At 47.6% G+C, this 24,065-nt stretch overlaps 2 protein-coding genes and 1 non-coding gene across 10 annotated transcripts in view; all 3 read right to left on the reverse strand.

Moving 5' to 3' along the window:
- Positions 1-402: 402 nt before the first annotated feature.
- Positions 403-12,657, reverse strand: NOP2 (NOP2 nucleolar protein). Its single transcript, XM_078075529.1, has 16 exons — positions 11,798-12,657; positions 11,411-11,517; positions 8,921-8,966; positions 8,665-8,753; positions 8,245-8,489; positions 6,409-6,464; positions 6,131-6,293; positions 5,833-6,030; positions 5,587-5,676; positions 4,658-4,745; positions 4,440-4,580; positions 3,705-3,844; positions 3,466-3,555; positions 3,181-3,303; positions 2,833-3,061; positions 403-1,181 (listed from the first exon to the last, which is right to left on the reverse strand). Exons 2-16 carry the CDS (start codon positions 11,511-11,513, stop codon positions 526-528), a joined length of 2,457 nt encoding a protein of 818 aa, XP_077931655.1. The 5' UTR covers positions 11,514-11,517; positions 11,798-12,657; the 3' UTR covers positions 403-525.
- A 130-nt stretch (positions 12,658-12,787) lies between these two features.
- Positions 12,788-24,065, reverse strand: part of CHD4 (chromodomain helicase DNA binding protein 4) — a 30,575-nt gene continuing 19,297 nt past the window's right edge. For 3 of the 8 annotated variants that reach the window (XM_036117665.2, XM_036117667.2, XM_036117662.2), the window contains exons 26-40: positions 21,920-22,100; positions 21,749-21,835; positions 21,570-21,658; positions 21,332-21,465; positions 20,661-20,805; positions 20,388-20,553; positions 20,040-20,137; positions 19,799-19,928; positions 19,323-19,394; positions 18,870-19,007; positions 18,503-18,611; positions 18,258-18,390; positions 14,696-14,894; positions 13,590-13,753; positions 12,788-13,411 (exon numbers count right to left, since the gene is read on the reverse strand). In XM_036117665.2, coding sequence (XP_035973558.2) covers positions 13,394-13,411; positions 13,590-13,753; positions 14,696-14,894; positions 18,258-18,390; positions 18,503-18,611; positions 18,870-19,007; positions 19,323-19,394; positions 19,799-19,928; positions 20,040-20,137; positions 20,388-20,553; positions 20,661-20,805; positions 21,332-21,465; positions 21,570-21,658; positions 21,749-21,835; positions 21,920-22,100 — 1,863 coding nt within the window. In that variant the 3' untranslated portion in view covers positions 12,788-13,393. Of the gene's footprint in view, positions 13,412-13,589; positions 13,754-14,695; positions 14,895-15,766; positions 15,879-18,257; positions 18,391-18,502; positions 18,612-18,869; positions 19,008-19,322; positions 19,395-19,798; positions 19,929-20,039; positions 20,138-20,387; positions 20,554-20,660; positions 20,806-21,331; positions 21,466-21,569; positions 21,659-21,748; positions 22,101-24,065 lie in introns of those variants that run through there. The other 5 variants (XM_036117666.2, XM_036117663.2, XM_036117664.2 and 2 more) reach the window with 4 other exon arrangements.
- LOC118551741 (small Cajal body-specific RNA 11) lies at positions 20,223-20,362 on the reverse strand. Its single transcript, XR_004925221.1, has one exon.

The raw sequence follows: 24,065 nt of genomic DNA on the forward strand, positions 1-24,065 counted from the left end.
CGGAAGGGGCAGAGGTCAGGGGGGCGGGGCAGGGCAGAGAGGAAGCCAATGAAAGGTTCAGTTGGAGGTTGGCGCCTGGACCTTTCCGGGTCCGAGGCTGAGCTGACCCCAGTCCATGCCCACAAGCCAGGGTGGCAGAGAAATAAAATCCAGGTCCCTCAGTATTCCATGGGTTCTGGTGGCAGGAGGCCCATCCTCTCCCCAGAGTCCAAACACCCTAAGCTCTGACTCCAGGACTCTCCCTCCCTGGGACCCTGAGGAGACCAAGGGAGCCCAGGAGCCTGAACCGGATTTCTCAGTATACCAGTTTCCTCTCTTCAGAGGGGCCCTGTCCCACCCTCCCACCACTACCCTTAAAGCAGCAAAGCCAGTACCCAGTCCCCTCAAAAAACACACAGTGGCCAGAGATTATAAAATGTGTATTAGTTTTCATATACACAGTGGGGATGCCAACCTCACAGAGGTAAGAGTTCCAACCCACTGCCCACAGCAATGAGCCACCCCAGTCTAGTTTCAACTATTCATCTAAGACAACACTGGACAGCTGCTGCCTCTGGACTGAGATTTTCTCCTCTTTGCTGGTGGGGGCCGGCTGGAACCACGGGAGGACATGGTGGAAGTCTCCAGTCCCTTGAGGGTGCCATTCTGTTTCTGGAAGGCAGCTCTCTTAGAAGGCTGTTCTGGCAACTGCTGCTTTACCTTCTCAGCCCCTTTGGCGTTTCGAAGGGACTGATCACAGTCCTCAGGCTTGAGAGTGGCCTGGGTCTTGGAAAGGGACACTTCTGTGTCCGTGCCCTTAGGAGGACCATTCTGCTTCTGGAAGGCGACTTTCTTGGAGGACAGTGGCGTAGCTGACTTTTGCTTTAGTTTCTTAGCCGCCTTTGGTCTCCTGATCACTTCAGCTTCTCGAGCTGGCTGACTGCTATCTTGGACCTTGGAAGAAGCTTGGGACTTTGTGTCACAAGATACAGGGGACAATCCTAAGTCTGTCCCTTTGGAGATGCCATTCTGCTTCTGGAAAGAGGCCTTCTTGGGATTTTGCCGTTTCTCCAACTGCTGCTTTGCTTTCACAACCACTCCAGCCTTCTTGGCAGGCTGGCTGCTGCCCTCAGGCTTGGGGGTCACCTGACCTTTCACCTCAGGCAAGTCTAGGTTTGTAGGGGTGGACGCTGCAGAATTTCCTGGGTTAAAATTAAACATGTGGTTTAAGAAAATGGGCCTCATCACTGGGACTTGATCATTAGTGGAGAAAGTAAGCAGCGGTATCAAGATAAGGAAACTGCCTGCCTGTCAGCCAAGTGTGCCACACAGCTGGGGTAGTACCTAAGAGCAGACTACCTACATTCATATTACTTAGTATCACCTGGCCTTTATTCAAGTCACATGTGAACCTTGTATTAAAGAGAAAAGGATCAAAAAAGTAAAGAATGAAAGAAAGAGAGAAAGAGAGGGGAAGGAAGGGATCAAAAAAGTAAAGAATGAAAGAGAGAGGGGAAGGGAAAGGGGAAGGGAAGGGGGAGGGAAGGAGGAAGGGAAGGGGGAAGGGAAGGGAAGGGAAGGGAAGGGGGAAGGGAAGGGAGGGAGGGAGGGAGATCATTATTGATCCTTGGGCAAAAAGTTTTCAGAGGAAGCTATGCCCCCTTGAGGACAGCAGGTCACATGACACTCTAAGGAGGCGAATCCTGAATAAACCTAAACCACTGGGCTTTCTTTTTAAATTAAAGACAGGTTTTTGTTTTTCTTTTTTTCAATGTGGATTTTGATGAGATGCAAGAAGTCACACACAGCAACTAGAAACAGGCTAGTAAGGCACAAATGAGAAATGACATTAAATACGCACTTTTAAAGGTACAGTGGAAAGGAAGTTATAGCAAATTTTGCCAGTTCTTAGGGTTTCTCTTAATATTCAGATGTGACTTTTGTGAGGAACGTTATTTATAAAGAAAAAAAAGAAATCAGGGTGCCTGACTGGCTCAGTCCGAAGAGCATGCAACTCTTGATCTCAGGGTCATGAATTCAAGCCCCATGTTGAGCAGAGATTAAACTTTTTTTTTTTTTTAAAGATTTGACAGAGAGAGACACAGCGAGAGAGGGAACACAGCAGGAGGAGTGGGAGAGGGAGAAGCAGGCCTCCCGCTGAGCAGGGAGCCCGATGTGGGACTCGATCCCAGGACCCCGGGATCATGACCTGAGCCAAAGGCAGACGCTTAACGACTGAGCCACCCAGGCGCCCCTTAAATAAATAAACTTAAAAAAAAAAGAAATCAACTCAGTCAGTCACAGTTTGTATTCAGAGAAACTCGCCTCTCCCTCTTCCAACTAAACCCAGCGTTCTATCCCAGCATGCAGAACCGCGACGCCTGTTCCAGAAAACCCCACCCTTCCGGAGATCCAGGCCAGACTCAAGATGGCTGAGAAAAAGATCTGCAATTAGTGTGATGGGCTCAGAGAACTGCTGATGGTTCCGAATAGTCTTGTGCCAACCCGATGCTGACAATGCTGGACCAGCAGAGGTCCGTTACCAGGAAGGCAGCCCTTGGCCAAGAAGGAAAAGAAACCACAACTGCACTGGGAATGCATTTAGTGCTTAAAGACTGCAGCCACTTGGCAGAATCAAGCAAAAACGGTCCCCATCTGTACGAGTGCTTTCACATGTACTAAAATGGGGTCCAGGCTCAGGAACGATTCTAATTGGGATGAAAGAGGCCGCTCATCCAAGCATGCAAAGGCTAAGGGAGGCAAAAGTCCCTCCCTTCCCTGCAGTCAGACGCCTCCTGAAAGGCAGAAAAGAGCAAAGGTGGTGATGAAGGGCAGAAAGAGCAGACTGCTTACCTGTTTGGGACTGGGGGATAGAATTAGAGAATTTCTTGAACTTGGCAATAAAGAAACCATCCATATTGTGGGTGTGAGGGTAGAAGCGGCGGGTAGAACGCAGGGTGGGGTGGAAGCGCCTTTCTCGAAAGCGAGTAAAACCCTCCTGGCCAAAGTCTAGACCTGTGGGCACCAACCGCACGTTCCTCTTTTTCAGGGCATAGTCTACCACCCACTCATTCTCTTCCACCTGGACACGTGGGGGAGACAAAAAGAGAAGGAAAAGCAGAGCTGGAGCTGAAGGGAGCTCTAAGGGGCAAACAACCTCCTAGCCCTGTCCCCTCAGCTCTGCCACAACAGAGGGCTCACCATGACGGAACAGGTGCAGTAGACTAGGTAGCCTCCTGTCTTGGACGTGGCATTGACAGAGTCAATAGCACTCAGGAGCAACTCCTTCTGAAGGTGAGCACAGCGCAAGATGTCCTTCTCATCCTGTCCCAAGGAGAGACGGATGCAAGGGTGTCAAAATTTCAAAAAGACAGCCTCAGGAGAAGAGATGAGCTATTAACTGCTCAGAATGCTCCTCCACCTCCCATTCCACTCCGTAAGGCCCAGCCAGACCTCTCAGCTGGTCCCCACCCCCCAACTCCCCACCTTGTTAGTCTTCACAGCTGGGTCTTTGGAGATGACCCCAGTGCCACTACAGGGAGCATCCAAAAGTACTCGGTCAAAGCCCCCCACCACCTGGGGAAAAAGGGTATAAGGTTAATTAGGTGTTTTTGGCAATCTGAACCGTACCATATTTCCTAGGGACAAGTCTAAACCTGTGAGGTCAGGAAGGGGGCAGGTGAATTGGAAGACACACAAGAGAGACGCACAGAGGGGAGCCGCACCTTGGGAAACTGGCGCCCATCGTAGTGGCTGATGACAGTGTTGGTGACTCCCAACCGGTGCAGATTTCCCACGACACTCTTGAGCCGCTCAGCATTGGCATCGTTGGCAAGAATCACACCTGTGTTCTTCATCAGCTGGGCTGAAGGGAGAGAGGCACAGCGCTCACCAGCCAGCTCCTCTGCCCCCACACCCGCCAGCCACCCTCCAGCCCAAGACCCCACAGCTGAATTCTCACCACTGCAAGGTGACTTCACTCCCAATAAGCCTCCTCCCCACTGTCTACTGTACAGGTCTGCCAACCCGCAGCCGCTGAGGAGCGCGACTGCCGGTGTGGTTTTGTTGTTACTGAGCATCTTTTTGGTCCTACAGACTAACTAACTTCTTTTAAGTGATAACAGCTTAATAAAATGGTTATGACTAGTTATGTGCCAAACACTTTGCTAAGGACTTCTAAAAGCGTATCTCAACCCTAACAACCCAAGTATGATATAACCGCCAAGCCAAGCACAGTTGCTACCCCATTTAAAATAAGAAGATCAGGGGCTTGTCCGAGGCCATATGGATAGTTAGTGGTACATGGGGCTGGAACCCAGGCCAACTCCAGAGCCTGTCCTCCTCCCCACTCTGTGACTTGCTTGTGCACTGTTTTCTTGAGCACTAGAGAGGCAGCGACCCCATTTACTTCCAGAAGCAGAGAGCCAGATGGCTCCTACTCCTGCCTGCCCTTCTCATACCTATGTAGCTAGTCTTTCCTCCAGGGGCACAACACATGTCCAGGATCCGCTCGTGCTCCTGGGGCGCCAAGGCCATGACCGGCAGCATACTGGAGGCTCCCTGAAGCATATAGTGCCCAGCCAGGTACTCAGGGGTAGCACCTGTGGAGGAGGACCTGTCTGTGACATGCTGGGACAACGGCAGGGGCAGAAAGGGCTATTGGGCAGGGAACACTTACCAATGGGCACAGAAGAATCATATACCACCAGTCCAGTCTTTGACCACTTGCCCAGGGGATCCAGGTTAACTCCACGATTAATTAGCGCCTGAAGATAAAGATTTTAAAACCTCGTAGGCTACCATATCCAGAAAACAGGTGGAAATATGAAAATGTGGTTCTACTGAGGCCTGTGGCATCGCAACTTCCAGAGCTTGTAGTTAAAACACAATCGTCACAGACTCTTTGACCTCAGCCTCTCCCACACCATTCTCTGATGTCCTCTCCCTTAGCCTCAGGCTCTAACTCAAGGTCTGAACTCTAACCCAGTGGAGCAGACTGCCAGCTCCTATCCTTTTTTTTCTCGGAACTGAACTCTGATTTTCCAATAGGCTCGACCCCTTACCATCCTAAAATGTAATGTCGCTGGCTATAGCACACGAAAGATCAGAATCAGGTAGGTTACCTTCGCACCCGGGGAAAGACTACACGTAGGGCCACACCACTGACCACAGAACAGCAAGCAGTCTTTAACATGGGGTCCCTGAACCCTTGGAAACGATGAGTTTAAAAGACTGTTTGTGCATGTGTATCATGTCTTTTTCTGGGGGCAGGAATCAGTTTCACCAGCTCCTCAATGATCTAAAAGGCAGACAACTCCCATTTCATTCTGAAGCAGAATTTTTATTCTGAAGCAGTGTCTCAACCCTGTCAAAGGGAGCAGAGGCTGAAGGGACGAGTTTCCCACTTCACAGAGGTCATCCTGGGCCCCAAGCCAGTCAGATAAATCCAGCATAACACTAGGCCTACCTGGGTTTGCCTCTGGATCATGCCTGTACCAAGAAATGCTTAGGTACTAAGACCCTACCCCTCATCCCCTGCGTCAAAGTGAGATAGGGGTGTCTCTGGGGTTAGAATCCCTGAGAGAAATCTCAAAATCCACCCCTCACCTGAGCAAGGTCTCGGCGCCGGGTTTTCAAGGTATTGGTCCTGAGGGTGATGGGCCGAGGCACCTCATTAGCTTCTAAGAACTCCACCAGCTAGGAAAGCAAAATGGCAGGGAGCAAGTCAGCCTGGCCAAGGAGCTCAGCCGGATGACAAAAGAGTAAGGAGGCTGACCATCTTCCTCACATAGCGTCCAATAAAGAAGGTGAGAGAAGAGAAGCAGAAGTGGCATTAAATTAGCAATTCAGTACCTCAGACAGAGGGAAGAGGTCCATGAGCTTGCCAAGCAGGAAGTCTCCATAGGAGTAGTAAGTGGCCAGATCCTTCTGAAGCCGGTGCAGATACTCAGAACGAGACCGACCTTCCTCCCGCTGAGTCCCAAAATCACGCAGCACTCCCACTATATCCTGGATGCGCTTGTGAATTCGTTGCAAGTCTGGAGCCTGGGCATGTGGACGTGTTAAGGAACTGTTTCATGATGTCCCAGGGCCTGAAAATCCGCTCTCCTAAGCACCTGCCCCCTACCCCTCCACCAGGCACTGGAAGGATATCCTGCTCCATCTCCCCAGCAGGGGGCAGCACAAAGGGCTCCTCCTCATCCACATTGATCTGTAAGCCCCCATCTGTCTCATCATCCTTTTGGGGGCCTGACTCAGGCGACCCTTTCTCCTCTTCCTCCTCCTCCTCAGTCTCCTCCTCACTCCACTGGCCCCTAGAAACAGGTTCAGAAAAAGTGATTCACAGATGAAAACAGATACCGGCTCCTCCCTCAATTCCTTCATCCCAGCTGCTGCCTGGTCCCCATCCTAAGAGTTTCAAAAACTTACCCAGCCACAGCTTCCTGGGCCTTTTGCTTCTGAGCAGCCCTCTCAATGGGCAGCAGCTGAAAAAAGAGACAAGGGACTAGTAATGCAAAGCCTGCCCTTCCACCCTCCCAGGTAGTAGTCTATCTCGGTATTTTATTGTTTCCTAAAGGCAAACGAAACACTCTCAGAGAAAAGTATGGAACCTAAAGAAGCTAATGTAAGACTGGCAAAATACTGACCACTGTTGAAACTAAGTAACAGATTAAAGGGTTTCATCAAAACTGTTCTACTTTTTTGTGTAATTCCTTTCCCATTAAAAAGTTCAGAACGTGGGGCACCTGGGTGGCTCAGTCCGTTGAGCAGCTGACTCTTGATTTCGGCTCAGGTCACGATCTCAGGGTTGTGAGATTGAGCTCCCGCCAACGGGCTCCGCGCTCAGTGGGGAGTCTGCTTCTCTCCCTCTGCCTCTCCCCCTGCTCATGCGCACACGCACACTCTCTCTCAATGAGTATTTTATTTATTTGAGAATGAAAGAGAGAAAGAGCACGCATGCACGAGCAGGGAGGGGGAGGGAGAAGTAGACTCCCCCGCTGAGAAGGAAAACGCAGGGCTTGATCACAGGACCCTAGGATCACGACCTGAGTGGAAGGCAGATACTTAACCAACTGAGCGACCCAGGCGCTCCTAATTAATCTAATTAAAAAAAAATTCAAAATATTAATATACCCCCATATGTATACAGAGGGAACAAAAATTGTCCTTGGACATCCATTTGGCACATTTCTTCCAGACATACTATTTTTCACAAAATTGTGATGCGTTTTCAAATCTGTTTCCTGCCTTTTCTCATTCACAGATCACCAGCATTTTCACAGACACAATGGCCAAATACTAAGTGTATAAAGGAACTATAATTTACTTAAGCATATTTGTTACTTTGGCTGTTTCCAGAGTTTTGGGCATTATGGCCCACAGGGTGCCTGCAAATCTCATAACAGCAACTCTGTATAGAAAAGGGTAGACTGGGAGAAAGGGTGCAAATGGGAACTTCCTTTTCATCCTATACAACCCTGTATCGCCTGAGTTTTTCTTCCTTTTTTTTTAAATATTTTATTTATTGATTTATTTGTCAGAGAGAAAGTGCGAGCACGCGCGTGCCCAAGCAGGGGGAGTGGCAGGCACAGGGAGAAGCAGGCTCCCAGCTGAGCAAAGAGCCGGATGCAGACTCGATCCCAGAACCCTGGGATCATGAGCCGAGCCAAAGGCAGACGCATAACCAACTGAGCCACCCAGGTGATTTTTTCTAACATACTCATATATTAACTGTATACTAATACAAATAACTAACTTTTTTTAAAGTAATCTCTATATCCAACGTGGGGTTCAAACTTCAACCCCAAGATCAAGAGTCACATGCTCTACCGACTGAGCCAGCCGGGCGCCCCTACATAACTTCTTACACCTCAGTAAATAAATCTCTGTCCACATTCTGCAGCCTCTTCTGAAACAGAATTACTAGGTCAAAACGAAGAAATCCTCTAAGGTTCTCAGATACCAAATACCTTATTAAAAAAAATGTGTACACACTTCTATTCCCCTCAGTGGGGCACGAAAGTATCTACCTGACCAGGTCCTCACCAGCACTGAGCAGTCTCAAATTTCAAAATGCTCTACCCTACAGCTTTTCTACACTTGTGTGTGCACTGAGCAAACATAGATGACAGGAAAACAGTGATGGAACACTAAAACCCCTTTTCCCTACTCAGCTTATCCTTATCACTGAGGGCTAGTCTCAAGGACCTGGAAAGACTAAAAGGCAAGGATCCCTTCCTAAACACCCAGAGAGCTAAACCTCACCTCTTCACCTTCATCCTCGTCCTCCGAGTCGGAGTCAGCACCGTAATCATCTATCATATCGGCATCACTGTCCTCAGAGCCCCAGAGGTCTCCCTGGTTCGGCACACCATCCTCTTCAGAGTCTTCCTCCTCCCCTTCCTCCTCGCTGCTATGGGCTGGTGCTGGACGCTTCTTGCCTTGAGTAGCATGAAATAAGGACTGGGCTCCCATCTTTCTGGGGGTCTGGACAGCTCCTCCAGAGATTCCTAAGGGTTTGAAGAATTCTGGACTGATGGCAGCCACACACCGATGGAGACTGCACTTTCTACCCTTAAAAATGTCCTCTGGCTGTTTCTTTCACTCCAGAATGCTCAGCAAGCCCTTCCCTACCCAGCACACAGAGGACTCCTCATGTAGCATACAGCTCCTATATTCACTGACCTTTGGGTAGCTTTCCAGGCAATGGTTTGGCCCCAGGGAACTTCTGCGTCTCAAGGGCTTCAGCAGAACCCAACTTCCTCTTGGCTGCCCTGAAAAGATATAAGGAGTGAGGAAATGGAACATACCTCTAAGGCTCTGCCACAAAAATGGGACGGTCCCCAAACAGCCCTTCCCATCAGTATAAGCACATGTGATTATGTGACTAAAGACGAGCAATACCAATTTAATCTAGGTAAGCCTGGACATCGACACTCACCTTTTTCGAGCACGACTAGACAGCCTCTTAGAATTTTCATCACCAGCTGTATTTAAAAAAAAAAAGAGAAACAGAATAGTATGTCACAGGGAAAATGAAAAAGAACATTAGAAGACAAAATAAAAGTAGGGAAAGAATATACTAATTAAAGGGGATAGACTGTGACTCGCTCCACAGAGCTTTATGAGGAGCTGGATGGGAGATGTAAAGGAGATGATCTTTATGTGGTTGTTCATCAACCAAATCCAAACTGGGCCTTCCTCCAGACTTCTGATTTTAATAAATAGCATTACCACAATCTTGATAACAAGAGAGATTCAAAATTCATCTTTTCTCTCTGGCTTTGGACCTGGTTTGTGGCAACATGGCTAAACCCACCCTCAGGAAAATGGTGAAGAAAACTGAAATAAGCCAGCATGCCACATACACTTGCTCCTTCTGTGGCAAAACCAAAATGCAGACCGAGCTATGGTGGGGCGCCTGGGTGGCTGGCTCAGTCGGTTGGGCATCTGACTCTTGATTTTTTTTTTTTAATTTTTATTGTTATGTTAATCCCCATACATTACATCATTAGTTTTAGATATAGTGTTCCATGATTCATTGTTTGTGCATAACACCCAGTGCTCCATGCAGAACGTGCCCTCCTCAATACCCATCACCAGGCTAACCCATCCTCCCACCCCCCTCCCCTCTAGAACCTGACTCTTGATTTTGGATCAGGTAGTGATCTCGGGGTCATGGGTCATGCACTGGGCTCCACACACTCAGCAGGGAGTCTGCTTGAGGATTCTCTCTGTCCCTCTCCTTCTGCTCCTCCCCCTGCTTGCACTCTCTCTAAAATAAATACAAAAAATCTTAAAAAAAAAAAAAAAGAAAAAGAAAAAGAAAGACGACAACTGAGCTACAGGGATATGGCACTGTGGATTCTGCATAAAAACAGTAGCCAGCAGTGCCTGGACCTACACCACCACTTCTGCAGACTGAAGGAACTGAAAGACCAGCAGAAGCTCCACCATTGCAAACACTGCTAGTCTATAATAAATGGATTTATGTAACAAAATTGTCTTTTCTTCTGCTTTCCTTTACTCTCAATTTAATCAGTAACCAACCATAGATTTTACCTTTGTAACTGCGGTTTTCCATACATTTTCCAAGAAATAAAAGGCTTATTAAATCTCAGCCCTGTCACTTACATGGCCAAGTTGCTTAACCTCTCAGCATTCATCTCCTTAACAATGTCTCTCACAGAGCACTAAGAAAATGAGGTAACATACTGTGTCCAAAGGATTCAGTATAATGCCTAACACTTTGTTAAAAGACTTATTCATTTTAGAGGGAGACAGAGAGAGAGAGCAGGTGCACACAAGCAGGGGGAGGGGCAGAGGGAGAGAAAAAATCCTCAAAGCAGACTCCCCGATGAGTGCAGAGCCTCATGCAGGGCTTGATCCCACAACCCCGAGATCATGACCCGAGTGGACATCAAGAGTCCGACGCTTAACCCACTGAACTACCAGGCACCCAGTGCCTAGCAAGCACTTTCTAATACCTCAAAAACCTGTATCTTTTAACTAAAGCCCAACACAAACTATCTGTCCACTCTTCTCTCCCACCCAGCCTTCCATGCAGACTATTAACCATATGGGAACCAGATCTGTGCCTTCCCATGCCCCCTCCTCCACAACGTAGGTGATGGTGACTGGTCTGTTCCCTTCCCAAATTCCAGTTACTAAAATGTCAACCACTTTCCAAAACCCAGATTAAAATCTTTTTAAACTTGGGCCCCTGGGTGGCTCAGTCGGTTAAGCGTCTGCCTTCAGCTCAGGTCATGATCCCAGGGTCCTGGGATCAAGCACCGAATGGGGCTCCCTGCGCAGTGGGGAGTCTGCTTCTCCCTCTGCCCCTCCTCCTGCTTGTGCTCTCTCGCTTGCTCTCTCTCTCTCTCAAATAAATAAAATCTTAAGGAAAAAAAAAACTTTTTAAACTCTAACTGCATAGGTCCTCTAATAATCTCCCTCAGTGTTAAACTACACCTCTCTTTGCATGGATATTTGGGTCTCTGCTGCACTGTCCCTAATTTCTAAGTGCTGATGACAGTGAGTGTTTCATTCATACTTTCTTTTATTTTAAATTTTTTTTTTTTTGAGAGACAGAGTGGGGGTTGGGTGGGTAGAGGAAGAGAGAATCTTAAGCAGACTCCCCACGGAGCAGGGAGCGAGACAGGGGCTCAATCACAGGACCTGAGGTGAAATCAAAAGTGGGATGCTTAACGGACTGAGCCACCGAGGCGCCCCCATTCATACTTACTTTCTAATAACTCATACAATATACTCTGCTTTCTCCTCAAATGTATAAATCTAATAACTCATTCAAAGAAAATTCCGCTCCAAAAGAGAGTGAATACAGAGACTAAAAACGGAGGAGCATGCGATACAGATTTAAGAATGGTGCAAAACCTGGATAACTGAGGGGAAGGACACGCCTAACCCTTACCTGCAGGCAAGAACCTTGCGAGTTCGGTCTCAGCACCCTTCTGTTTCCGGGCCTTACGGCCTGGCCCGCGCTTCTCCTTCGTAGGGTCCAACTTGCGCCCCATAGCACTGGAGAAAAGAAAAATGGGAGAGGGTAGAGTCGCGCGTATTGGAAAGGAAAACGGAGACCGCAGACTTAGCGTATTAGAGTGGGAAAGAGGACCGCCTCGAACCTCGACTCAGCAACCCCCAAAGTCCCTCATGGCATGACCAAACCTCCATTCCACGCTCGACCCAGCCCTTGGATCCCACGCCATTTGTACTGCGTCCCCCTCCCAACGCCCCAGTCTGCATCGGTGCAGTCAACCTTCCCCGACTTCTTCCACACCCACCCGAAGCCTCGGCTCACCTGAAAAAGGGTCCAGGCACGAGGGACCTCCTCGGTAAGCGGCGCGGCACTCCACGTGCACGCCGAGGATAGCGTTCGGACACCACACGCCAAGGTAACGTTTCACGCAGGCGCACAGAGGCGCGCTCGCCTCGCGGCCCCGCCTCTTCCGGTCGCTTTTAATCGCCCGCAAACCCGGAACGGACGCTCGCCGGGAACGCGCGCGGGACTGGCGGCGGGGGCGCCGGAGGAAATTCGACGGCGGACCGCTTCACTCCCTCCCCGAGGGCGGAGAGAGCAAACAGGACGGAACCGTTTTCAACTTCCCCGCCCTTCCCGCAAAGCGTTTGGCTTCTTGCCTCACTGCAGACTTCAGTGGGATAAACTGGTACCTAGGACCCGCGGCCCTCCTTCTGGCACTCTCCACCCTCAATCTAGTCTCAAGATCATGGAATCCCATGCCATTCACCTCCTCCCAACCCTTTCATTAGGAAACCCGCTTCTTCGACCCTACCGACCCCTGCTCAGCCCATCAGGTAAGGTCTCTGCCTGGCTTCACATGCGTAGAGGCCGGAGGAAGACCTCTTGTGTCCTAATTTCACACAAGTTAAAAAACTTCAGCCTTCCTTCGAATAAACACTAAGGCGGTGCTTAGTAGCTGTTAAAAACTTTTCCAAGCACTTTACTAGTTTTATCTTCTCAACTCTATGCAGAAGATATCTTTATTTTATGAGAAATCTACAGCCCAGATAAGTTAACTTCCTCAGATCACAAAGCCATTAAACAGTGGTACAGGGTATGAACCCAGGTGTAGTTTTGAAGCATCTCATTTTCCAAGGGGCGGTCATCCTTGGTCCCGAGCACAGAAGGCACATGCACACAGAACATGGCTCTTCTGTAGGATACCGGCACACAAGTTAACCCCCTTCGTTTTCAGGTAACACATTTCCCAGAGCTGCTGTCCATACACACTCATCCATCTGCTCCTACACCCACACTGAACCAGAGCACTAAAATACAAGGAAACTTTTATTTTCAATTTTCATCAAGAAATTTGCTGTGGTTTTTTATGCTTTTGGTTCTTTTCCTTTTTTTTTTTTTTTTTCCACTTTATTTCATTCTAGCTGCTCAGTGGCTGGAGCCGCTGGGTTCCTGGTATTAAAAAGATGCCAACAGAGGTAGCTGTGTCTCGCCCAGGGGCCCGGCCCACTCTGAATACCCCAAAAAAGGAGAAAAGAAAACACAAAATAAACCAACAAAATAAAACCAAAAGGAGGAAGAAATTCAGATCATTTTCTTCAAGCCTGGCGGGAACCCACAACAGTTTGTGTGTAACAGGCGTTACAGTGGGGAGAAGCCAGGGCCCAGAAGAAGGCCAGCCCGCCAGCTCCCTGCAGACGGCGCCGGCGCTACTGCTGCATGTCTCTCCAGCAGGAAGGGCACCACTGCCCCTCGCTCCCTCCCCTTCCCCAGTGCACGGGGGCTGTTCCTTTACAACACGGAAGATGGGGCAGAAAGAAGGAGAGGGTCTCTCAGGCCCCCAGGGGAGAAGCTGGGCAAGGGAAAGTGAGGAAGGTCACTGCTCAGCGGTGGAGGTGGTATCATCGATCCGGGTCTTCACTGCTGCTGGGCTACCTGGAGGAAAAGAGAGCCAAGGGAGTCAGAATCCCAAACCACGGGAAACTACCCAATCCCAAGGGAACTCCCTGGGAAGAGCCCCATCTGCCCAGTATATGAAACTCGGGGCAGAGAGCAAAGTCACGAGTTCCAGAATGGCTCTGCTGAAAGAGCTAGCCGGAAGAAAAGGGTCTACCTGCTGTGGAGTAGGTTCAGGTGCTCGGTTTGCCAGGCGGCTGAGGATGTTGCGCTCTGACATCTGTAACCTCACAGCAACCGGGGGAATCCGGGCAATAGTGGCTGGGAGCCGGGTCACGTCGGCTTTCATGTCACTCAGCAGTTCTTCTAGCTGTTTCAGAACTGCACAGAGGGAAAAAACAGGCGGTGAGCTGTGGTGGTCAAGACTGAGATCCTTCTGGGGCGCCTGGGTGGCTCAGTCATTAAGCATCTGCCTTCGGCTCAGGTCATGGTCCCTGGGTCCTGGGATCGAACCCCGCATCGGGCTCCCTGCTCAGCGGGAAGCCTGCTTCTCCCTCTCCCGCTCCCCCCTGCTTGTGTTCCCTCTCTCAAATAAATAAATAAAATCTTTAAAAAAAAAAAAAAAGACTGAGATCCTTCTTACCGCAGTGAACCCGGCCCCTCGTTTATTCTCAGTGACCAAGCGAGTGATGTGCTGGAGTGCTGAATATTGTTTTAGTCACTGAGTCGCCTGACCCACCTCAGCCACACTCGTTCCTATTCCTCATATTGCAGTTCCAACTGTCCATGATGCTATGCATTTTTACATCCCCTAACCCTCACTGTACCTTGCTCCCTCCTGTCTCTTATTTTCTCCACTCCCTGAGAGAAGATTTGTTTCCTTTTCTCACCATCTTCGCCTTTCAGAGCTGTCTTCTCCTTCCTTTGAACCAGCCTCCTTTTCCTCATTTCACCCTCCACCCCCCCATCATGTTTTAACTTTAATTAGAAATGTTGAAAGGGGTCTAGAATTTGACGGGATCTTAATTCACCAGAAGTTAACTCTACAATATCCCAGATAACACTGTATTATTCTGCTTTCCTTTCCACCTCCAAGAACTTGAATATATTGAGTTAAAAGAGGCAAAGAACTACTGTCCTCGATTGCCTCTAAGATATTAGCTTTCCGAGGAAGAAAGCAAAGATCCCCAGCACATCCTAAGTGCCCAGACAGAGGGGCTCTGAAAAAGGTCTGGAAACCAGCAGTAACTGTGTGTTTGGGCAAGGGGGGGGGGGGTGTAGCGGAAAAAGGCTGAGTCAGCAGGAGGCAGGGGAGCCACTGGCTACCTTTGTGCAGGACCGCATTGGCAGGCTTGTTTCCGGCCATTGACTCCTTGGACAGGTGCTGGTGACTCTCCGCCAAACACTCCACCTCAGCAAAGCGCGTGTTTAGGGCCATGGAAGGGTGAGAGGGGTCCTCTGACATGTTCAGGTAAGCTGCCCGGCGCAGCTGTTCCTCAATCACCAGGGCTTGTTCTAAGAGCTGGAGAAGGATAAAGAGGAGAGGGGAGCTGCACGGACACCAGCTTTGCTTATTTCTGATGGGTCTCTCCCAATCAATAAAAAACCTTACCGACGGCTCCCCCACACCCAAGCCCTTCAACATCGCGTTACTTTGTTTACTCCCATTTGGAAGTTCATATTTCTAAAACTCTTTGCCCTTTATGGATTCGCTTATACAAAAATGATTAAAAATTCAGTCCAGAAAATAGATCGTATAAAAAATTAATTATCACAAGTAATTGCACCTCCCAGAGATACTGTTAACATGTTGAGGTTTTTCCTTGCATCTGTATTTCTAAAGTAGCTGAGGTCACTCTATATACCTGTTGTGTTTTCACTCAAAGTTCCATGGCAAAAACCTTCATTATAACTGCCCTTCATAAAAGGTGATTTTTAATGGTTGCGTGGTAGTCCGTCCTATGGCTATACCTACCACGTCGTATTACTTAAGTTGTTTTACTTTTTAAAAGTATTTGTTGTTTCTTTTATCTCCGTATCTCACTCCCGTTCCTTTCCGTCCCCAACAGGCAATGCTTCTACTATACTTACTGCGTGGCTTCGTGCAAGTGTTCTTGAAGACTGAGTTTTGTTTCATGTGCACATTTCTAATTTACAGAATGTTGTTCTGTACACATAAAAAGCCTTTTATCCCTTTCCCCACTTCAGATCTTTTCAAAACGTTCAATTTATGTTGTTCTAACACATCTATTTCGTTCCTTCTAACTGTTGCTTAAATGCTCCATGATGTGAATCCACATTTTACCTATCCACACTCCCAGTCAATGTCCCAGGCAAACAGCTAGGTTACTTCCGGGCCCCACCCCCAAAAATCATACTGCAATGAACACTTACACAAGTCACCTGACGGAGCTATGTAAAAGGTTCTTTGCAATATATTCCAAGAGACAGAATGTTGATTCAGAAGTTATAAGACTTAATTTGCTCAAGTATCCATCCACTGGTTCTTAAAGACAATAAAGCCATTAGGGGTCAGGAAACAGGACAGTATGAGAATAATGGGCTGTTGTTTCTTCCACAAGACATGCTCCATCGAGCAGAGTAATTTATCCCCAGACTGACCAAGCATCTACTTTCGATCTACATACCCTGTGTCTCCTTCACTGCCTCCTCCTGTCCCAAACTATGAGCTTTCTCCAGGGTCATCGGCCCTTGGCTTGCTGCTGTTCTTTTAAAGAACTCCCTTAAGTGATTTCTCCTCTCCCAGTTCAGCCAGCCCCTCCGTGCAAAGGGATCTGATGCTTTTCAAACCTGCATTTCAAGCACTGAGTGTTCTGATCCCACTCATGTGTGGTTAATCACTCTTTGATCCCACTTGTTTATGGTGTGAGGGGTAGGTAGTGGGAGGATATTAGTTAGGACTTTTCTAAAATTGAATTTACTCTTTCTACAAACTGCTCCCTCTCCTCACCTCCCTGATCTGTCAATGGTAATTTTTCTCAGTGACTCGGGCTCAAAACTTTAGTTTTGAGTGACTCTTGACTCAGCAAACTATGGCTTATGGGCCAAATCTGGCCCACTGTGTTTTTGTATGGCCCAAGAGCTAAGAATGGTATTTTTACATTTTTAAATGGTTGGAAAAAAATCAAAATAGTTTGTGACACTTTATAAAAAATATATGATGTTCAAATTTTCCTATCAACAAATAAAGTTTTATTGGAACACATTCATACTTCTTCGTTTAGAACCTGTGGCTGCTTGCACACTATGACAGAGTATTTGCAACATGTGTGTCCCACAGGGCCTGAAATAGTTATTATCGGGCCCTTTAACAGAACAGACTTACTGGCTCTACAATAAAGCAGTAAATCCTATCAATTATTTGGTCTCTTGTCTCCTTTACCTTATCCTTTTCATTTTCTACAACCAGCATCACAGCCCAGCCCTTACTACCTCCTGACCACCGGACAGTTCTATAATCTCATGAGTGTTCGGTTTCCATTTCTCCTGTCCTATTAAAACTCTTCATGAACCTTCAATGGCTGCCTGTTAACTATAGGGTAAAGTCCAAACTCTTATCTGGTGCCAAAAACCCACCTACTAACCTCTAGCCCTTACCTCACTCTCTAATCTACCTCCCACTATCACCCAACACAAATGTTTTCTACAGCTCAACTGGGCTACTTGCTGCCTCCAAACACCATAAGCTCTGCTGCCCCTAGGCCTTTGCCCTCCTTAATCCCGTTGGTTCAAACAACCTTCCGCTTCTATCCAGCTATCTCTAGGACATTCATCAAAACTTCATTCCAATACCATCTTCTCCACGAAGCCGTCCAGGAGCTCTCTCTGGGCTCCCCAAATTCCCCCGGAGAACTTCCGTATGATCTCTCCCAATACACAGAGTGGCATTCATTTGATCACACATTTGCCTCTACCTTAAACCAAAAGCTCCTTGAGAACAGGCACCATGCCTTATTTGTCTTTGTATCCTCGTGCTACTCCCCATTGCTTGGCACATGATGTTTAAAGGTTCACTAGTGTACATTTCTTATCCCCCCAATGATACTCAGTTTAAAACTCACATGTCTTGTCTTCGTGGTATCCCATTTTGATGGTCTGCACACAGTTGCCCTCAACATACATTTGCTGAATTCCAGACTGAGACTCCCCTCAGTCCTGGGTTTACTAACCCTAGCGATTCTGAGAATGAACTCTACCTTTGCATTTCCTCTTTGCAACCACCCTACCCCTTATCCACACAGGGGCTCTCAAACCCACTGACAGCCCTCCCTCTTCAGAAGTCCAATTTAATCCCACCTCTGTATCTTTCCTGAATACTCTAACCTACAGTGGTCCCCTGACACATCCACTGCATGTCTGTGTCATTTATTAGTTTTCATTTATTTATTTTTAAGTAGGCTCCATGCCCAATGTGGGGCTCGAACTCACAACCCTGAGATCAAGAGTCACATGCTTTACTGAGCCAGCCAGGTACCCCTTCATCTGTGTCATTTATCAGGCATGGTCATCTTCCGACTTGAAGAGCTGGTTAATTTTCAAGTCTGTATGTCTTGATTTCTTTTTAATTTTTTTTTTATTTATTTACGTAATCTCTACCCCCAACACGGGGCTCAAACTCACAACCCTGAGATCAAGGGTCGCATGTTCTCCAGACTGAGCCAGCCAGGCGCCCCTGTTAAGTCTTGATTTCTAGTATTTAAGATACTTGGGAGCACAACCTTTCACAGAATACAAAGAGTTAAGCCAAGTACACTGGAGAATATACTAGACAGTACGTCTGCACGACCAGACTCCCTCCTCTCTAGTCCCTTCTGCATTTCAAAGACTGTCACTTCAACACCATATTCCTCCTCATCCTGCTCACCTTGAACCTTCGGGCTAGAAATTTATTCTTGATCTCTAAGAAATTGCCACGATTCATTTCACCCTTGAAAGGTTCATTGAGGATGGCATAGCGTGGGTCATTCTGGATGTCCTGCCACCGGGCATAGCCATGGCTTTTGGAAAACTGTTCAGGAAAAACAAAACAAGGAAAAGTAGGAACCTCACACAGTGAGACCTTTAGAACCCTTCACCGAGAACCTCAGCCTAGACTCAGGCAAAGGATACTTTATGATGCCAGCCAGCAGCCAGTAGTCATGCCGCCGATGCCAGATCTCGTAAGTCTTCTTGGTGACAGTGGCTGCCCGCTCCTCATTCTGCCAAAGGGAGTGCAACTCTGAAGAGGAATTTGGGGAAGGTTGACGAGAAAAAGAAAGGCAAATATCTGTAAGAATGCAAAAAGCTATTTATTCCTGCCCCCACAGATGCCATCTTAGGAGTACACCTCTGGCTTTCCAACAGAGGCAGAGGAAGGTGCAATCAACTTGGCAGTCCCTCATCTGGTAGAGGTGAAGTCTTTGTACCCTCGCTTCTGACAAGAACCCTAATTTCACTTCAGATCCTTCTAACCCCAGTTGGTCCCTCATTGTCATACCGGTAAAACCACCATCCGCGATGTTGAACATGAAACGCTGTTTAATATTTTTTTTCTGCTTCTCATCATTCAGGTCCTTGGGGGTCTCTCCATTCTGAAGCATCACCTCCTTTTTCTCTTCTTCTTCTTTCTTCTCTTCTATAGGACATGCAGGAAAAAAAAATGTCAGCTCCAGGCAGAAGCATAGCACCTTGGCCCTTACCCACAGCATTCTATGCTCTAAGTATCCAGCCACCTCCACCCTTTCTCCACACAGGTATTTCTCAAAGCTGGAAAAAGGTGCCACTGGCCCATAACAATCATATGCAGGGACAGATGAAGTCTTTTAGCTTGGGATAAAGTAACTATCTGGGTGTGGATGGGGAGAAGCCAGCAGAGTGTCCCAGAGATAAAGCCCTTGCATATAGTTTTAGAGTCCTTTACAATCACAATCAGCTTTCTCCAAACACTCACCTTTGTCCTCTACCACAATGGGGGTCAGATCTACTGCTGACTTCTCCTCTACCTTCTCCACGTCAGCAACACCTGGGGGGGAACAGATGGCATTGAAAGTGTATAAAGAAGAAGGTTCTGGGGTGTCTGGCTGGCTCAGTTGATACAGAGCATGCAACTCTTGATCTTGGGGTTGTGAGTTCGAGCCCCACGATGGGTACAGAGGTTACTTAAAAATAAAATCTTTAAAAAAAAAAAAAAAGGAGAAAAAGAAGGATGTTCTCCTCTGTCCCACACCATAGCCAACCAGAACAGTCTTAACCCTACATCAATGATTAATGTCATAAAAGATGTCTTAAGGGGTTAAAAACCCTCAAGTTAAAATCAAGGGTGCGGGATTCTCCAGTGTGTCCCTTCCTCCTGATATGTCCTTAGCCCAGCTAGAAGTCCAAGAGCTTCACAGGGATCTGGATGTAGTAACTTGAAAATGTGGATACCTTTGGGCTCTGTCTCCATCGGTTCCTCTGTTCTCTCCTTCACCTCTGCCTTTTCCACTTTCTCCTCTCCCTCGGGAGGTTCAACAAGGACTTTTTCGTCCTCTGAGGCAGGGGCAGGGGCTTGTGTACACTTCAAAGGAAAAAATACAGAAGCTGAGGCAGATAGACCAGCAACCGAAAGGATGAGTGGGCTTATCCATTTATCTTCGGTATGGCATCCACTCACCCCCCCAGCTCTTACCTCAACAGTGGCCTCTGGGGCTGCAGATTTAACCTCCTTTTCTCCTTCTGCACTCTCTTCCTCTTTAAGGCTATTCTCCTCTATTTTTATCCCATCGTCTGCAGATCAATAGAAGTCAATTAATTAGGAAGAAGGTTCGAGATCAAAGAGAAGGTCACGCCTTCTCAGTTGGTCTCATCTTTAATTGTCCTCTCGTGCCTTTAAGAGCCAGCCCTATTCTTAGGACGGCTCTCCTAAACTGAGAGGGAGATTGCTGTGTGTCCTGCCAGACTCCCCTGTCAGAGCTGAGCACAAGAGAGCAGAAAAAGCACTGGCAAGGACAGAAAAGGACAGTACAGGCAGACTTACCAGCAGGTGGGGCAGGTGCAGGGGTATTGGGTTGTGTGTCCCCTGGAGTGGAGGGTGTAGGAGTCTTTGGGGAAGGTGACCCTGGCTGAGACATTTTCTTGTTTTCTTCTACTTCAGCAAGTTCAGGCATGCTCCAGCGCCCATTAACATGTTCAAACTCCTGAACCTGTAGCAATGGGACAAGAAAGTGAAGATCCAATTCCAGCTCTAGGCTCCTTTCCTGTTGGCCCTCTAGTTTCCCCTAGAAACTCTGAACAATGCAGAGGGGCTCACCTTCTTTCGAATCAAGGACATGACACCAATCCTAGTAAGGACATGCTGGCGAGACAGGCCTTCTCGGGGGACACCATCAGCAAAGGTCTCAGCCCCATCTGCTCCTGGCTCACATAAATGTCGCATGAAAAGAGATACATAAGCCCTGTAGTAAAGAAGTGAGAAATGAGTTAAACAGCAATAAGGCCAACTCCTAGATGAGATCTTTCCCACTTATCCTAGACAATAACTCTGGCTCCATCTTGACATAAAGCCTGCCATCACACTGAAGGCCAGTTCTCCAGACCCCACACCACGCCCTGGGTTCTCCTCCAGGGAAGCTAGGAACACAAAGAACCCTATTACTAACAGCTACACCTGCCAACTTCAACAGAGAAACTGCCAATTTCTGCACAGCCTGGACTAGTACCGTGGAATGACCACAGATCAAAAGCTCTTGCTTGGGGGGCCTGGGTAGCTCAGTCAGTTAAGCGTCTGCCTTCAGTTCAGGTCATGATCCCAGGGTCCTGGGATTGAGCCCCGCTGAGTCCCGCATCAGGCTCCTTGCTCTCTCTCACTATCTCTGTCGTTATCTCTGTCTCTCAAATAAATAAAATCTCAAAAAAATAAAAAGAATAAAAAAATAAATAAAAGCTCTTGCTCTACATCAGTCATTCCAGCTCTCAACTTACTTGAACTCTTTCTCTGATTTGCCTCGCAGATCTCTCACAAGCCACTGGGTGGTAAAAGCATCCTGAGGTGGCATCCCATATCGCATAATTGCATTAAGAAAGGCTTTTCGCTGACGAGCATTAAAGCCAAGTACCTAGAGAAAGAAGGAGCCTAGGTGAGAGGGAGCAGGCCTTACTCCATTAAAGACCAAATATCTAGCACTCACCCACCCCCTCCTTAGACTTATATGACACTTACTTCAATATTCCCACCAACACGGGCCAACAGAGGAGGCAATGGCTTATCTTTATCATTCCGCAGGCCCTTACGACTGGGCCTGCGGGGAGCTGTAAGAAGAGAAGAATACATGAGTGACACTGGTAGGGGTGTTAATCAAAGCGATATTTAAAAAGCTAGCAGAAAGGCATAGCTCTCACCTTCTGAGCGTTCATCAAAGTCTTCATCACCTTCCTCTGAGGCCACTGAATAATCGGACTGGTTGTCGGACTGGTCGTCCTGCCAATCTGGAGGGAGAGAGGGCAGATGAGCGGGGCCCACTGCTCTAGTGGAACGGCCCATGGGTGGGGGGCGGGGCCGGCCACACACACCTCGGTCCTCCTGGGAGCCATCATTGTAGTTGACCTGTTTACGGATTCTTTTTCCTTTGCCCAGATTTCGGGCTAGATCTTCTTGCTGCTGCTCATAATGGTGCCGCAGCAATTTCTCCCAGTAGTCAGGATCCACACTTTCTTCCTGTTTTATGATTTCTCGTTCTACCTCCTCTTCCTCCTGGGACAGAGGGAGGGCCAGGACTCAGGGGTGCTGAAGTCAGCACCACCAGCTACCCCTGGTCCTCAGTTCCCATTCTGCTAGCTCCTTTTCAGGACTGGACTCTGACATACTTAGTGTGCCTGCTTGGACCTAAGAACTTAAAAAGAAATTTAATTGACAGGACATGGGTCCTCATAATTACATATAGATTAGCAGTCAACATAACTAAAGAAAAACATGGGATGACACTGTTATCACAAAAGGATGAAGAGACAGTATGCTTTCTTCTAACCCCTTTGACTGACACCTATACCGTTGGGAGACAGCAAAATGTAGAAAAGAGAGGTTAGATAGCAAGGCAGAACGTAAGGGCTTCTGAAATGCTGCAAAAGATTTCTTAAGACATAAAGTAGAAGGGCCATAAGCTCTTCTGTTCATTACTTCATAAAAGTTTGCCAACTATGTGCAAAAAACAAAACAAAAAACCCAAACAAATTATACATATATATCCTCCTATGTCCCAGTAATGTTTATGCTCCTCTGAAATTTTTATATTTTTTTCAAACACTTCAGGACCAGTAATTGATTCCAAATCCCTCACATTAGAACTAAACCACTACTAACAGCATAGTAACAGAAACAACCTAAATGTCCATCATTATGGAACTAACCGAACAAATTCCTGGTGGTGGGGAGTGGGCAAAATGGGTGAAGAGGGTCAAAAGGTACAAACTTCCAGTTATAAACAAGTCCTGGGGATGCAATGCACAGCCTGGTGACTACAGTTAATAACACTGTATTACATACTGGAAAGTTACTCAAAGTAGTTTTTGTTGTTGTTGTTTATTTGAGAGAGAGAGAACGCACGCACATGAGCAGAGGGAGAAGTAGGCTCCCCACTGAACAGGGAGCCCGATGTGGGACTTGATCCCAGGACCAAGATCATGACCTGAGCCAAAGGCAGACGCTTAACCAATTGAGCCACCCAGGTGCCCTCAAAGTAGATCTTAAAAGTTCTCATCACAAGAAAAAAACTGTATTAAGTATGCATGGTGACAGTTGTTGACCAGACTTATCATGGTAATCATTTCACAAAATATACAAATATTGAATCAATTTGTTGTATACCTAAAACTAACATTAATGTTGTCTGTCAGTTATTAACTCAATCTTAAAAAATAAATAAGCTACAGTACTTCCAAACAAGGATATATTATGCAGCAAGAAAAAAGGGAAGGGGAGCCTGGGCTGGCTCAATCAATAGAGCATGCAACTCTTGATCTCGAGGTTGTAAGTTTGAGCTCCACAGTGGGTGTAGAGATAACTTAAAAAAATAAAATCTTTAGGGGGCGTCTGGGTGGCTCAGTCCGTTAGGCATCTGCCTTCGGCTCAGGTCATGATCTAAGGGTCCTGGGATCAAGCCCTCCATCGGGCTCCCTGCTCAGCAGGGAGTCTGCTTCTCCTTCTCCCTCCGAAGCTCCCCCTCTGCTTGTGCTCTTTCTCTCTCTCACCCTCTCACTCGCTCTCTCTCTCAAATAAAATTTTTTTAAAAATAAAATCTTTTTTGGGGCACCTGCGTGGCTCAGTCATTAAGCGTCTGCCTTCGGCTCAGGTCATGATCCCAGAGTCCTGGGGTCGAGCCCCGCATCTGGCTCCCTGCTCAGCGGGAAGCCTGCTTCTCCCTCTCCCACTCCCCCTGCTTGTGTTCCCTCTCTCACTGTGTCTCTCTCTCTGTCAAATAAATAAAATCTTTAAAAAAAATAAAAATAAAAATAAAAAAATAAAATCTTTTTTGGGGCGCCTGGGTGGCTCAGTCATCAAGCTTCTCCCTTCGGCTCAGGTCATGATCCCAGGGTCCTGGGATCAAGCCCCCCATCGGGCTCCCTGCTCAGCGGGAAGCCTGCTTCTCCCTCTCCCACTCCCCCTGCTTGTGTTCCCTCTCTCACTGTGCTTCCCTCTGTCAAATAAATAAATAAAATCTTT

Source organism: Halichoerus grypus, chromosome 6 (assembly GCF_964656455.1).
Source record: "Halichoerus grypus chromosome 6, mHalGry1.hap1.1, whole genome shotgun sequence".
In the NCBI taxonomy this organism is placed as follows: Eukaryota; Metazoa; Chordata; class Mammalia; order Carnivora; family Phocidae; genus Halichoerus; species Halichoerus grypus.

Excerpts from the sequence above, each read along its gene's own strand:
- NOP2 (XM_078075529.1), bottom strand. The coding sequence starts at position 11,513 with ATGGGGCGCAAGTTGGACCCTACGAAGGAGAAGCGCGGGCCAGGCCGT. Across the intron at positions 8,967-11,410 it reads CGCAAGGTTCTTGCCTGCAG|CTGGTGATGAAAATTCTAAG; the intron begins GTAAGGGTTAGG and ends TTTTAAATACAG. Across the intron at positions 8,490-8,664 it reads GCCTGGAAAGCTACCCAAAG|GAATCTCTGGAGGAGCTGTC; the intron begins GTCAGTGAATAT and ends TCAAACCCTTAG.